We start from the raw sequence: 13,445 nt of genomic DNA, 5'->3' as shown, positions 1-13,445 counted from the left end.
ACTTGAAAAGAAGATACAGAAGCTAAAAAGCCCCTAACAAATGGAATACAGCCTGAGTCTGCTGCACTCTCTCCTTCCCTCTCTCTTTCTACTCATTGAGTCACTTCTGGGAGAAATGAATGGAAGCCACAGAACTTCATAAGCCTGTGTGTTTTTACAAAGAACAGGGTAGGAAGGAGAGGTTTTAATGTCCTTACAGGCCACTGAGATAAGGGCCACTAGGTCTTCTGAATACTTTTCAAAGGACAAAAGGTGAGGAACAAGCTCCTGAACCATATTTCAAGATGGCTGATGAAGCAATTGACAGGAAAAAGTGGAACTGAATGTGAAAGTGGCAGGTGTTGGATGACAGAGCTCTACCACATGGAGGCAAGCCTTGCAAAAGTATTACAGTCATGGAAAAGGCTTGACAGAGGCCTTGAACTGACAGACATGTTCTTTAAAGGCATGTTTCTTCACTTGCAAGGCATGGTCTCACCAGATATGAAACAAACATCTAATACTGAAGGTCTGACAAGTAAGCCTTTGCACTAGAGTCACCCATGAACCCTGCTTATTCTGGGTTACCAACCCATGATCAGTTGGGGGAAGGGTGGTAGTCCTGGGGAGGAAAGTCATGGGTACCAACTGCAACCACTGAATACCAGCTGGGGAGCTTGAAAGACTGATCCCTGTAAAAAGGCCACTTGCAAGGCAGCTTCAGCCATTCAAACTGGGGGAGGTTGGGATTGCCATGGATGGAACTCCCATGAGTCCCACATTACCCACTAAAGTGGATGGCAGGCACACACTCATCCATCTCCATGTCATCAAGAAGTTAGTGGAATAAGGGGAGTGCAAGTTTGTCTTACGGCAACACTCACCTCCAAAATTGTGTGAATGTTACTTGCCTGGTAGCGCCTGGTGCCATGTTCCTCTTTCAAGCAGGATAAGCACTGCTGGTGCACCACTGTGTCATTCCTGGTTTAGTGGTCTCACACTGACATACAATTTAGTGGCTTAAAGTTCATTCTTAAGCAGTGTAGGAAAAGGTATTTTACTGTTGATGTGAGGACAAAGATTTAAAATGCACAAGAAGCAGAAAACAACTGGCAAGTGCAGGAGTTAGTCACAGCTTCCTATCCCCTCTGCAGTCAGTATCAGTGCATTTGACGGCAGAGGTTGTGTATGATCTTCAGAACAGCAGTGTCACAGAGAAAATGCCAGAACATAGGTAGCAGGGGTCTATATACCAAGCATACATTCACTAGTTAACTTAGGTAAAATTAAAATTCACTAAGCAGCAAAAAATAAATGAAATCAGAAGTGTCAATCTTTGATAAATATTACAGTATGCCATTTGGAAAAGTTCACACATATTGAAAAAATGGAAAATCCCACTGGGCAAATGCACAGTACAAAAGTTACTGTTGGCGGCAGAGAAAACAAATTATCTTGTTAAAGATATGTTGATTATGTACAATCAATACAACTTTTGGGTTCCCATGTTACAGCACATCCAGGTTTTTGTATTTTTAAGTATCAGAAGAGGTGAAAGGTTTGTTAGTCCCACTGCCTTATTCTGTTAAACTAGACTATATAAAACCACTGTATACAGAAGGTAGTTGTGGCACAAAATGTTTTCAGTCATTTAGCAAAATAAAAAAAAAAGAATGGCACTTTTTTCCTGACATCTCCATCAGTCTCACGCCTTGTCTAATCTGACTGTTTCTGCAGTTACTGCTTGTTCTGCCAAGCAGTGCTGTAATATAAAAGGAGTGCTCACTGCATGGTATACTAATTAGTTAACCTAAAGAAATACCCCTTTGTCCTAGAATGCCCCCTAGGCCAGCAAGATATCTGCACTGTTTCCCATAATGCATTAGTAGGGCATGAATATTAGACTGCATGACAGCACTGATACAGCTGGTGCTGACAGAGTAACTCTCACATTAACTCCATAAAAAAGGGACATTTACACTGTCCTAAGGGAAGCTTGCTATTCCTGTGGTGGCATGTAAAATGATTTAAATGTAAGATTCCAAGAATGAGTCCACAGGTTCATAGGTTTATAGTTAAGTACTAGACAGTCTAAAGATCATCACAAGCCTAGCCAATAACTGATATTCAAGCGTATCCCCAGCCTCAAGGAAGACAATACAAGCTAGACAAGAGGTGAATATAAATCTGTACATCCAGTAATCTAGGTTTACCTTCAAGGTGGCAAGGGCACCATTGTATTTGACATGCACTGAAAGTTTGTTCCAGATGTGAAGGATACTTTGGAAATATTGTCCTCTCACCTCTATGATCATAGCAAGCTAGCTCAAACAGCAGAAGGTAAGAAGTAGTCTTGTAGATATTGCTCCTGAGTAGTGCATGGGATACAGGAAGGTGATGCTTCCTTTGGATTACCAGGGTATGCAAAACTTCCAATGTAATCAATTTTTTGGTGAAGAATCTCAGAACATCTTCTAGAAGTAGTACGTTTGATCAGCAAGCTATAAGCGGTAAGATTATATTCATCAATTTGCAGCAGTAAAGAAGTGTACATAGGAATGATCACATCTTCACTGAAAATGGTCAAGACATATGGGCCACCTTGAAGGTGTTTCTAGCAAAAATGCTGCTATACTCGATTCATAACTTCATGATCAACCTTTAGTTAACGTCCATTCAGTTTATAAACAAACAGAATCATTTTTATTTTTCACCTAAAGTATAACATATTGTATTTTTTTAAATAAAGGTAAGGTTACTGGTCCTGCACCAATTCTGGATTTTAACAAGTTTCTTTTGCAGTACCTGAGTATCACAGCACCAGATGGGAATGTATACACTGGCCATCTTGTAGTCAACCTGCATGTAGTGTCATCCACAGAGGATGTCTGACTTTTCTTCAGAGAACTAATTTCCAAATATAATGGGGATCCACTACAGATTCTTGCAGAACATACACATATTAATTCTATAAAAAGGCATTTTAATAGGGTCATAATGGAAGTTTGCTCCAGATTAATGTATGTAGCCTTTCTTTGAGGTAGTATTTACACTGATTTTAAGACTAAGATTCCAAGAATGAGTTGAAAGAGAAGCTCATCAACTCCCTCTCTTTCAGTTTTGTATCGACAAATCCTGTAACCACCTGAGTATACATCCATAGATGTTGAGCATGTTGAATTTAGAGATTATTCATCACTGTGAAATAGAGCTAAAGCTTATGCTATATTAGAGGCATGCTGCATAAATGGTTAAACCTTCTTGCATAAATTCTGTGACCTCTTCAAAGAAGGTTACCAAATTTAGAATATGTGACCTACCCTTAGCCAGCCCATACTAATCCTGATCAAGAAGAAGCTATCACCTGTGGAGGCTACCACACCAATCCTGATCAAGGAGAAGATATTAGCTATGGAGGCTACCACACCGATCCTGATAAAGGAGAAGATATCACCTGTGGATGCTACCACATCGATCCTGATCAAGGAGAAGATATCACCTGTGGAAGCTACCACACCGATCTTGATAAAGGAGAAGATATCACCTGTGGGCGCTAATGTACCAATCCTGACCAAACAGAAGATATTACCTGTGAAGAATACAATACTGATCCTGATCAAGGAAAAGGCCTTGCCTAACTGGAAGAACATGCATTCTATCAACTTGCACAGAACTCACAAACACACAAACAGCATAATAACTGTAATTTCTAGGTCCAGTCATATAACCACCCTTGTATATTGTCACAACAACTGCATCTTGACAAAGTTCAAGGATATAGTTTACAAGATATAGATTAAGGGAAGGAGTCTGTTTGGGAGAGTATAAACTGAGCATACTATACTGCTTTGAGTACTTAATTACAAGTTAAACAGTATATCATTATGGCCCATGGAGCAAATATTCATCATGTTATCAGTCTCCAACCATGTTAGATGTGATTTGAGGGTTTTGCGGCTGTGAAGTGGTGGGGTACATGGGTTTGAAGAAAGAGACAGATTTCTTTACCAGGATGCTAGAGATTTCATTAAAGTTAGACTAAGATGAGTCATTAAGTGTCAGAGGTTACCTAGAGATTACTAATGTGATTATAGAATGGTGCTTTTACCCTGTACTATTATTGCTAGTCTCTGTTCAAAGTATGCCCTTTTTCCTATTTTGTGTCATGAGTTCCTGTACTGTATTTTGATTACATTTATTATACTCAAAAGGATTAACTTTGTAAACTTGAGAGAACCTTTTTCAATTATAAACCTTACCTATTTTGTAAATGCCCCACAGAGGCATGTTTTTGTCCCTGGTGCCCATCTGAGCAACAAGCCCTCCCTCTGTCTATCTTATTCATTTACTTATTTCTCTAGAGGTGAGAGCTTTACAGCCCATTCATCTGGAAGCAATGGCATCATCTACGTGATGGGCTGAAGCTTTATATTAACCTTATGCGTTTCCCTGTGCATTGGCACCTCTGGAGGTCGGCTTACAGTCGATGACAGTCACTTGCTTCCTTGAATGGCACAAACCTGTAGAAACTCCACCCCTTAAGACAAATGACTCTTTTGGCTCTCCAGTCAAGCTCTAATGAGCCCTGCATTGTAAGATGTGCATCCTACCCACCCTAAGGCAAGCAAGTGGGCTCAAACCCTCCTTCTTTTCCTTCTCTAATCAGCTACTCCAAGGCCAGGACTGATGCTTGGTCATCTGGGCTGTAGTCAGGGACCTATCCCTCTCTGTCACAGAGATGATTACACTGCCTTATTTTTAAATTTGTGTATTTGTACAATACCCAGAAGTACAATGGGATGCAGCTGTTACCCACTGCCTCCTTGAGAGGTACAGAATGGATGAGGCACAGAAGCTTATCCCACCTTGAAGTCACAAAAGTGCTGTTATTTGCATTGTAGCCCTCATTTGTAAAGTCAGAGAAGGTACTTTTGTTCTGAATCAAGTTGTCCCTGCTCCTCTGATTAAACTCAACAGTGTCAGGGGATAATTGAGAGGGGATACTATGAGAAAAATAATACAACAGCTCTAGACTGAGGAATACTACAACTAGGATACTCCTACCCCGTGATGGGTTTTAATCATCTGGGCCACTTTGTCCTTATAAACAAAGTCAAGGATGAATGTCTTAGCTTGATCTACCAATAAATATAAAGATGAATAAAATCTCCCAGTATAATGGCATTATCCATGATTTCCAGACTTAGCAATGCAATAAAGAACCGTGTATGATATTTAGTGGATATAAATGTAGTGTGGTAGCATCCTATATTATTACATTCAGTAATATTGCTTGCTAATGATAATCAGAATTTCTCTCCATATGTGGACACACACGTCTCATTCACCCCCAACAAATACCACAGAGCTCCACTATGTCCTGGTACATCTTTGATAGGATGAAATAATCAAGAGTGTTTACTCTGAGACAGATGATAGTCAGCTCATCTCCACCACTGTAACAATAAAACCTTTCAGGCCAACTTGTCAAATTCTTGTTTTTGGTCCTAGGTAGGCAGGTCACTCTGACTCTTTTCTTCTCCAGTCATATAAGTGTTGAGTCTGCTTTATGTCTCATCAAGTCATCTATTACAATAATGTTGCCAGTAGTTCTTTGGGATAGTGTAGGCCTCATGGGCTCACTGATGGTGCAGGAGGGTAATGTTTCCAGGACATGAACTATGGTTTTAATATTAAGGACATAACTGCAATGATGTAGTACAGTGTTCCTTACTGGGGATGTAAAGAAGTTGTGTTAACTTAAAGAAAACTCTGTTCTTTTTATATTTATTATAGACAGTGGTTGTTATGAATGTTGTAACATGTAAAATGTATAACATGTGAAGAGAAAATAAAATTGTAAATAGTGTTGAGTATATAACTGCTTATAGTACAACTGTTTGAAACAAAATCTGGCTTAACAAACATGCATTTTGCAGTGTCTTCTGTTCAAACAATGCATAAACATTATTTTGACCCCCTTCCCCCCACACACAGTTATAGGACTGTGGAAACAGTGAAAGCAACATCCAAAGTTTTGAATTAGGCAGGAAGGACAATCCAGGTCATGTTCATTTAGGTTAAGAAAGCAACTGTCCAGAGACATCTTGCCTTACTTCAGGACAGTTTGTAGGGCTTGTATTTCTGGATAGACTTCATATTGTATTCCATTTTCTTTGTGCAAATTATGCAACTAGTTTTGGACTACAAGTCAGAGGTAGATAGAATTTCAGTAAATCTCTTTGGCTACTGATAGAGACAGGTTTTGATGAGCTGCTAGAAATCTTCTTTATGCCATCCATCTGCTTACATACATTTACTTTGTATTTTCCTTGTGAAATTTTAAAGCTGCTTGCATAGTTGATTTTACCAAATGCAGGCCTTAATTTTATTAATTTCTAGTAAACAGTTTTATTATTTAGATTTAAACTGTGTCTCTGGTGATTTTTTTTTCATTGTTACTAACTTAATGATATGTGGAATGGCCCACAAATAACTTTACGGCTCAAACTGCTGATACCATACAAATATTTAACATTTGGCTTACTTTACAAGTAAACAGCAATTGTGTTTTTGATATGCTAGTCTATTTCTATCTTTCTGCATCATTAAACATAATGAAGGATGTGTTAGTACTGGAGAGATATCACTAACTTCTACAGAAAATACTGCGTCTGCATTTGTGTGAAAACAGTCTTGCAGATTGCACTGGAACGTATTAGTCTCATTCTGAGGTGGGAGAAATTACTGGGGAGCCAGTGATTATAACCCTGATCTGCAAATGTACAGTGAAAAGCTTATTTGTTTCTAGCGGGTGGTAGCAAACTGAAAGTAATCCAATGCACCAGTATGACCATGGATGAGATGGTATAAATTTGAAAGTTTGGAAACCGCCACCCAAAATTACTTTCAGCAAACATAAGTAAACATTTTATTGCAGGGATAAGCCCCCCTTGCACCCAACCCCAATGATCCAGACACTCCCACAGCCCCCGAACTTATACATATATATATATATATATATATATATATATATATATATATATATATATATATATATATATATACCAACTTTGAGGTTGCACAACAGTGATGAAAAAGGCAAACACCACTGTCGGAAAAGTTAGTTTTACTAAACAGTGCTCACACATTTTACATTCAGTGAAACTAACTACTGATTTTACACATTCCCAAAGAAGTGAAATCCCCCTTGGGTGCAGCTCATTGACCCTGGAGACAGCATGACAATGACTGTAAGTGTGCAGCAGGTGGGAAAACAAGTCATTATATCTACAGATGACTTCAAAATGCAGTATAAACTGAAAAAGCTGGAGCTACAGTTGAAACTGGATGGCTTGAATCAGCTGAGTGAATGAAACAATCTTAGATGCAGGTAGAAAAACAGTAAGATCAGAGAGAGTCCAATGACACAAAGGAGAAAACGAAGCATCCGTATGAAGCTGAAGAACAAGAAGCAACACCAGCATGAGAAACATCAAGTTTACAAGAATAACAAGTGTGAAAACTCAGCCCTGGATTACAAGGGTACAAGAGTATCAGGGCTGAAAAGTGAGGCTTAGATGCGATGGACACAAGAGTAGCAGGGTTGAAAACTGAGCTCTGCATGTCAAGATCAGTATTTAACTGTTTCCTCGATATAAAGAGGCAAATGACCTTACTAGATTTATTTGGTCACCAAACCGACCGGGTGAGGTTTTTAACACCTCTGCTCATGAGAAGGGCAATGCACTTTCTGTCTAAAATTGCAAATTCTGTTTTGAATGTTGTAAAGACAACAATGTTTTGTTTTAATACATTAAATATGCTCATGAAGCTTATAGGGAAAATATAAATAATAGAAAACATAGAGAACACAGGAGAAAGTCAGAAAATAGGACAATTGATTTCCTTGCATTATAAATCAGTGACTGGAGGTCAGATTACTACTTCTGAAGTGTTAGCAGACCTTATGATAAGATAGCAAGTACATGGTACTTTACTTAAGGATACAAGAATCTGGTTAACATATAAATAATATAACATTGCTGAGGAAATGGAAGGAAAGATGACCTCTAATAAGTCAGCAGGGCACAACTGCACAAGAATGGGGTATATACTTGGGTAAAAAGGAACCAGAGGGGCAGTCAAATTCTTACAGAAAAGGAAACTACTGACTCTAGAACATGTCATGTCTTGAGTAAGTTATTTCCAGTGTAATAAAATACGGCATGTATGTTTATCGCATATCCAAGAAGCAGGTCAAGGAACAAATCAAATCAATTTTCTTTGATAGGGTCATAGAAACCAAACATACTGACCATTCCATCCACCATACTTATTTGGGAAACTTATTTGGGAATGTAAGGCCTTTGACACAATTCCCCATGCAAGCTTATAGGTTCATAGGTTCAGTCACCTGCACAATAACTAAATGGCTCACTGGCAGAACTCATACAGTTAGGGACGCAGGTACCTCTTTTGCATAAAAGAATGCCACCAATGAAGTTCTCTACAAGTCTGTCTTTGGCATCTACTTTTCTGATTTAAAGGCAGGAGCAATTAGGTTATGGCTCACAAAATTTGCCAATGACTGGTAACTGTTGCCACTATATGCACCCTTCAGTCAGTTTCCCTCACTACAGGCTTGATAAAACTATCCATCATGTGTTTTAAGATTTAAACAAGTTTAAACAAGATGTAATTAAAGCTAGTTTTAATATAATGTGGAATGTCATTTGAACATCTGGAAGTCAAAACAGGAAAGCTTTGCTATACATAGTGTTGCCCTAGACAAAGGTTATGTGTTAGGGTAGCACAGTAGCTGAGGAGGAGAAATTTGTAAATAAGAGAGTTGAGTTGTATAGTGAGAATCAGAAGCAGGTAATCAGATGACTTTGCTAAGAGAAATGAAACAGTGCTGGGGAACAGAAGAATACAATCACAGACTCTATGATAATGGTAGTTACTTCACAACACTTCAGGCAGACTGATGCTGAGGCCATAATGGCAGACACTGTTTGATGTGAGGAACAGGGAACTCCATTACCTAAATAAGATCTGGCTTCAGGAGACAGAAGACGTGAATTGCCTTAATTACTTTTAATCCAAGTGGAACCCGCGGTGGTGGTGCTGCGGTAGCGTTGTCACCTCACAGTACGACGCTGTCCGGTTTAATTCTCAGCTAGAGCGTCTTCTGCGTGGAGACATGCGTGAATAAGTGTACCTTTGGTAAAGGCTGTGCGTCAACTGCCAATCATTAGCGGACCGGAGTTCCACTGTGGCGACCCCTAACCGGGAAAAGCCGAAAAACACAAACAAACTTTTAATCCAAGTGGAAATTCATGTCTGCACAATATCAATTTGAATGAAAAATTAAGATTCCATTTTAAATGTTCATACAAACATAGCTGAAGTGAAGTATGCCTGCTGTATTATAAGAATTAATGCAGACAGATATCAGATAGGGTGTCATCTGATGTGGCCTTGCTGCACTGTCAAAGATCATAGTCTGCATTTTATTAAAAGTTAACCAGTAACTCTGTTACAGGTGACCTGTGTTAAGCAAAATATACAGCATTATGCAGAATATAAAATCGTTACCTGCTCCTTTGCTTGTTTTACAAAGCCAAGCACCCTATCAAGGTGTGTCTGGCTTATGAGAGCACCCATTTTTGTGTCTTCCAGGAGAGGGTCTCCAATTTTTATATTCTTTGTTCGATTTACAACTTCTGCCAAAAATCTGTCATGGATTTCTCTCTGCACAAATACCCTGGTGCCATTATTGCAAACCTGCAAATGGAAAGAACAAATTAAGTAAAATCTGAAGCTTGCAGGCCTTATGAACTGAAAAAAAAAACAACTGATATACAAGTAGCTAAAAAAACAAACAGAAAAATGCACACAGTCATTCCCTCCTGATAGACCATCTTCTGTCTGAGAAGCAATGGATGGATTGTACAGTGGCATGTCAAACTTTTAAGGGATTTAAAATGTTTATGACTTCCTTTCTCTTTTGAAACTATTGTGTCACTAATCCAGGTTACGTATGGGTTCCTTGTACAATTATTTTACTGATTTATTTATTGACATTTGTTAACCGGGTTAGTCCGACTGGCCGAAGGCCCCTTATTCAGAGGACACCTGAGGAGAAGAGCTAGAAGAGTACATGAAACAGTAAATAAAGTCAATTATTACATATCAAGCAAGAAAATATAAAACTAAAAGTAATTTACAATTATTACAGATGAACAATGGTTATACGAAATTTGAACATACATGGTACAAATATATCCTGAGTAAGAAAAACAGTCAAAAAGAAGGAAAACAGCATAAAAAGAATGTATAGTATGTAAGGAGATAATAGAATATGAAGAACAGAAACATGCATAAGAGGAAAAAAAGAAAAAAAAAGCCAGGTAGGAAGTGAGTGGAAAAGACCCGGGGTATGAGGTCTGTGAGAAGGAAATACAGTACTAGAAACTGAAAGGAAAAACATACTCATTAAAGTTAGAAGTCATGTAGGGTCATTGCAAGAGTAAGACCAAGAATTATGGAAGCAGTCTTTGAGTGCTATTTTAAAGGTGCTAGGGTTAGTAATGATGCTTGGTAATTTATTCCAAGTCTTTTGCCATGGCACAGCAGTAGAGTAGTTTGCAATATTTTTATTGGGCATATAAACTTGCAGTAGGTTCTGTTGTGAGCTGCGGAGAGCTTGGTTGGGTGTGTATGGCTAGATGACAGTGGAGAAAGAGGGGCAAGATGAAGATTCATGTACGACAGAATGAGACATAAGAAACTGGTGTAATAAAATATGGTGATGAAATTCCAGCCACTGCAGGTTTTTTAGGGCTATGCAGTGGTGACAGCGGTAAGGCTGGCTGGAGGTAAATCTTGCAATTTTGTTATAAGTAAGTTCTAATTTAGATACAAGATGAGCTTGGAGGTAAGTAAGCATAGAAGCTGCATATAGTAGTGTGGGTAGGAGGAAGGCTTGTGCAAGGGAGGGTCTAGAAGTGTTTGTGAGGAAATGTTTTATGTCTGTAAAGCAGGCCTTGCTTTTGATGGGTCTTTTTAATACATTGCTGAGTGTGTAGATTGAACTTGATATGGTCATCGATAATAACACCTAGGAGTTTGGTGTAAGGTTCAGTGAAGATGGTTGCATTGTTTAGGGAGGAGACTGAAAAGGTAGCTTTGTGATGCTGGAGAGATGTAGGATGGAATAGGAGGAGTATAGTTGTCTTTGGGTTTAGTAGTAGTTGATTAGAAGTAAGCTATCTTTCAATGGAGTGAAGTGACTGTTGGGTGAGGGTATGAAGGTGAGTGATATGTGTGAGGGGCGGCACAGTGGTGCAGCGGTTAACGTTGTCGCCTCACAGCAAGAGGTTCTCCAGTTCGATTCTTGGCTGGGGTGCCTTCTGTGTGGAGTTTGCATGTTCTCCCTGTGTTCGCGTGGGTTTCCTCTGGGTACTCCGGTTTCCTCCCACATTCCAAAGACATGCATCTGGAGCATTTCTCCCCGGGCCTCCGCTGAAAACAGGCTCTGTGGAACCTAGTCGGACATTCCCGGTCAACAAATGATAAATAAAATAAATAAAATAAAATGATATCATCAGAGCAGGAGATGATTGCTGAATCATCTGCATACTGAATAATAGAAGAGAGTGGACAAGAAGAGTGGAGGTTATTAATAAAGATGTTAAAGAGTAAGGCTCCAAGGGTGGAGTCTTGAGGAACCCTGGTTTGAACAGGTAGGAAGGGAGAGAAATTAGATTGCCATTTTACAGCTTGGGATCTGTTTGATAGGTAGCTGGAGAACTGTGATAGAGCAGAGTTAGAAAGGTTTAGTGAGTATAGATTGGATAATAGTGTGTGGGAAACAGTATCAAAGGCCTTGGATAGGTCAAGAAACAAGCAGGAGACTAACTTATTGTCACTGGATTTTGAGATAGTATTTATGAAGGATATCAGAGTAGTGGCAGTACTATGTTTTGGCCTAAAGCTGTGCTGTGTGGGTGTAAGAAGTTTTTCATGGAGAAGATATTCAAGGAGCTGCTTGTGAATGCATTTTTCTAGAAGTTTTGACAGGGGAGATAGGATGGCAATAGGTCTGAAGTTGAGCTGCCACCTTTATTTAAGGGTATGACATAACATTTTTTTCCAGATGTCAGTTACAATGTTTTCTTTAATGGACATATTGAGTAATATGGAAATGGGGAGAGTGAATTTTAAGGAATTGTGAAGGTAAGTTGTCAACTGATGGAGAGCATGTTTTAAGTTTGGAAAGGAGGGTCTTGACATAGTTTGTAGAGACAAGTTTAAGAGAAAAGGTGGAAGAGTGGGTAGGACTAGGGGGGGTGTCTTGTCGGTGATACTGGTGTTTTTGGTAAGGTTGCAGATATAATCGATGAAGAAGGTATTACGGGTTGTAGCAGTGTCTGTGGGTGAGCTATTAGGGCAGGGATTAGGGGATGATGGGCATCCTATATGTAGCAGCTTATTGACAGATTGCCAGAATTTTTGAGGGTTGGAGTGAGGATTTTCTAGTGGTTTATGGAAGAAGTTTTGTTTATCAAGGGTGAACTTTTTTTTTGGTTAAGTTGCGGAGCTGTCTGTAAGTTTGAAGATCAGTGGAGGATTTGGAATTTTTTCCATGCACTGTGTCTCTCTTATTCATAAAGGTTCGGATGGCCTGTGTTAGCCAGGGGGCAAAATGAGTTCTGGTCCTTATTTTTCCTGATGGGGGCCAGAGAATTGAGTGTGTCTAGAAAGGTTTTATTAAATGCTAGGACTGATTCCTCTACAGAAAGATTATGGATGAAGAACCAATTAATAGACGAGAGCAAGTGGTTAAAAGTGTCAGGATTGAAACTTGAGAGTTTACGGCAGTCTTTGTATTGCTGAGGTTTATGAAGTTGAGGAGACTGTCTAATTATGAAGGTGGGAATGTGGTCACTAAGGGTATAAGGTAGGGTAGAGGGGTTATGGTAGAGATTAGGATTAGAAGTGAGGACCTAGTCTAGAATAGAGCCAGAGTTGGTATGTTTGTTTAGACGAGTAGGATTGGAGATTAACTGAGAGAAGCCAAAGAGGTTAATGGAGGAATGTGTGGAGTCAGTGTTAAGGGTATTCCAGTCGATGTTTACATCACCCAAGACAACAGTTTCATAAGATATGGTATGAGAGATCCAATAAAGAAAGTGTTCTAGGATAGGGATGTTGTTACCTGAGAGAATATAGATAGAAGCAATAGCTAGTTTCTTATGAGAATTTAATTGACAATTAGTGATGAGGATTTCATCAGGTTGAAAATTTGAAATAGGGATAGAGAGGAGTTGAAGGGTAAGCTGGTTAGAGTAAAAAATAGCAACACCACCACCTTTCTTTTTAACCTAATTTTGCCATGGAATGTTACAGCCTGGTGAAAGTATTTCAGAGTCAGATGTATGAGGTTTCAGGCAAGTTTC

The 13,445-nt window shown here is 39.1% G+C and overlaps 1 protein-coding gene across 2 annotated transcripts in view; it reads right to left on the bottom strand.

Moving 5' to 3' along the window:
• The window catches only part of LOC122813211 (4-trimethylaminobutyraldehyde dehydrogenase-like), a 308,845-nt gene that overhangs the window by 179,845 nt on the left and 115,555 nt on the right, over positions 1–13,445 (bottom strand). For both annotated transcript variants that reach the window (XM_044085396.1, XM_044085397.1), the window contains one exon: positions 9,580–9,768. In XM_044085396.1, the coding sequence (XP_043941331.1) occupies positions 9,580–9,768 (189 nt within the window). The remainder of the gene's footprint in view (positions 1–9,579; positions 9,769–13,445) is intronic.

This window comes from Protopterus annectens, chromosome 10.part0 (genome assembly GCF_019279795.1).
Source record: "Protopterus annectens isolate FY-2018-M chromosome 10.part0, PAN1.0, whole genome shotgun sequence".
In the NCBI taxonomy this organism is placed as follows: domain Eukaryota; kingdom Metazoa; phylum Chordata; order Ceratodontiformes; family Protopteridae; genus Protopterus; species Protopterus annectens.
The sequence above is the reverse complement of the archived record's forward strand: the minus strand, read 5'-3'. Positions and strand labels throughout refer to the sequence as shown.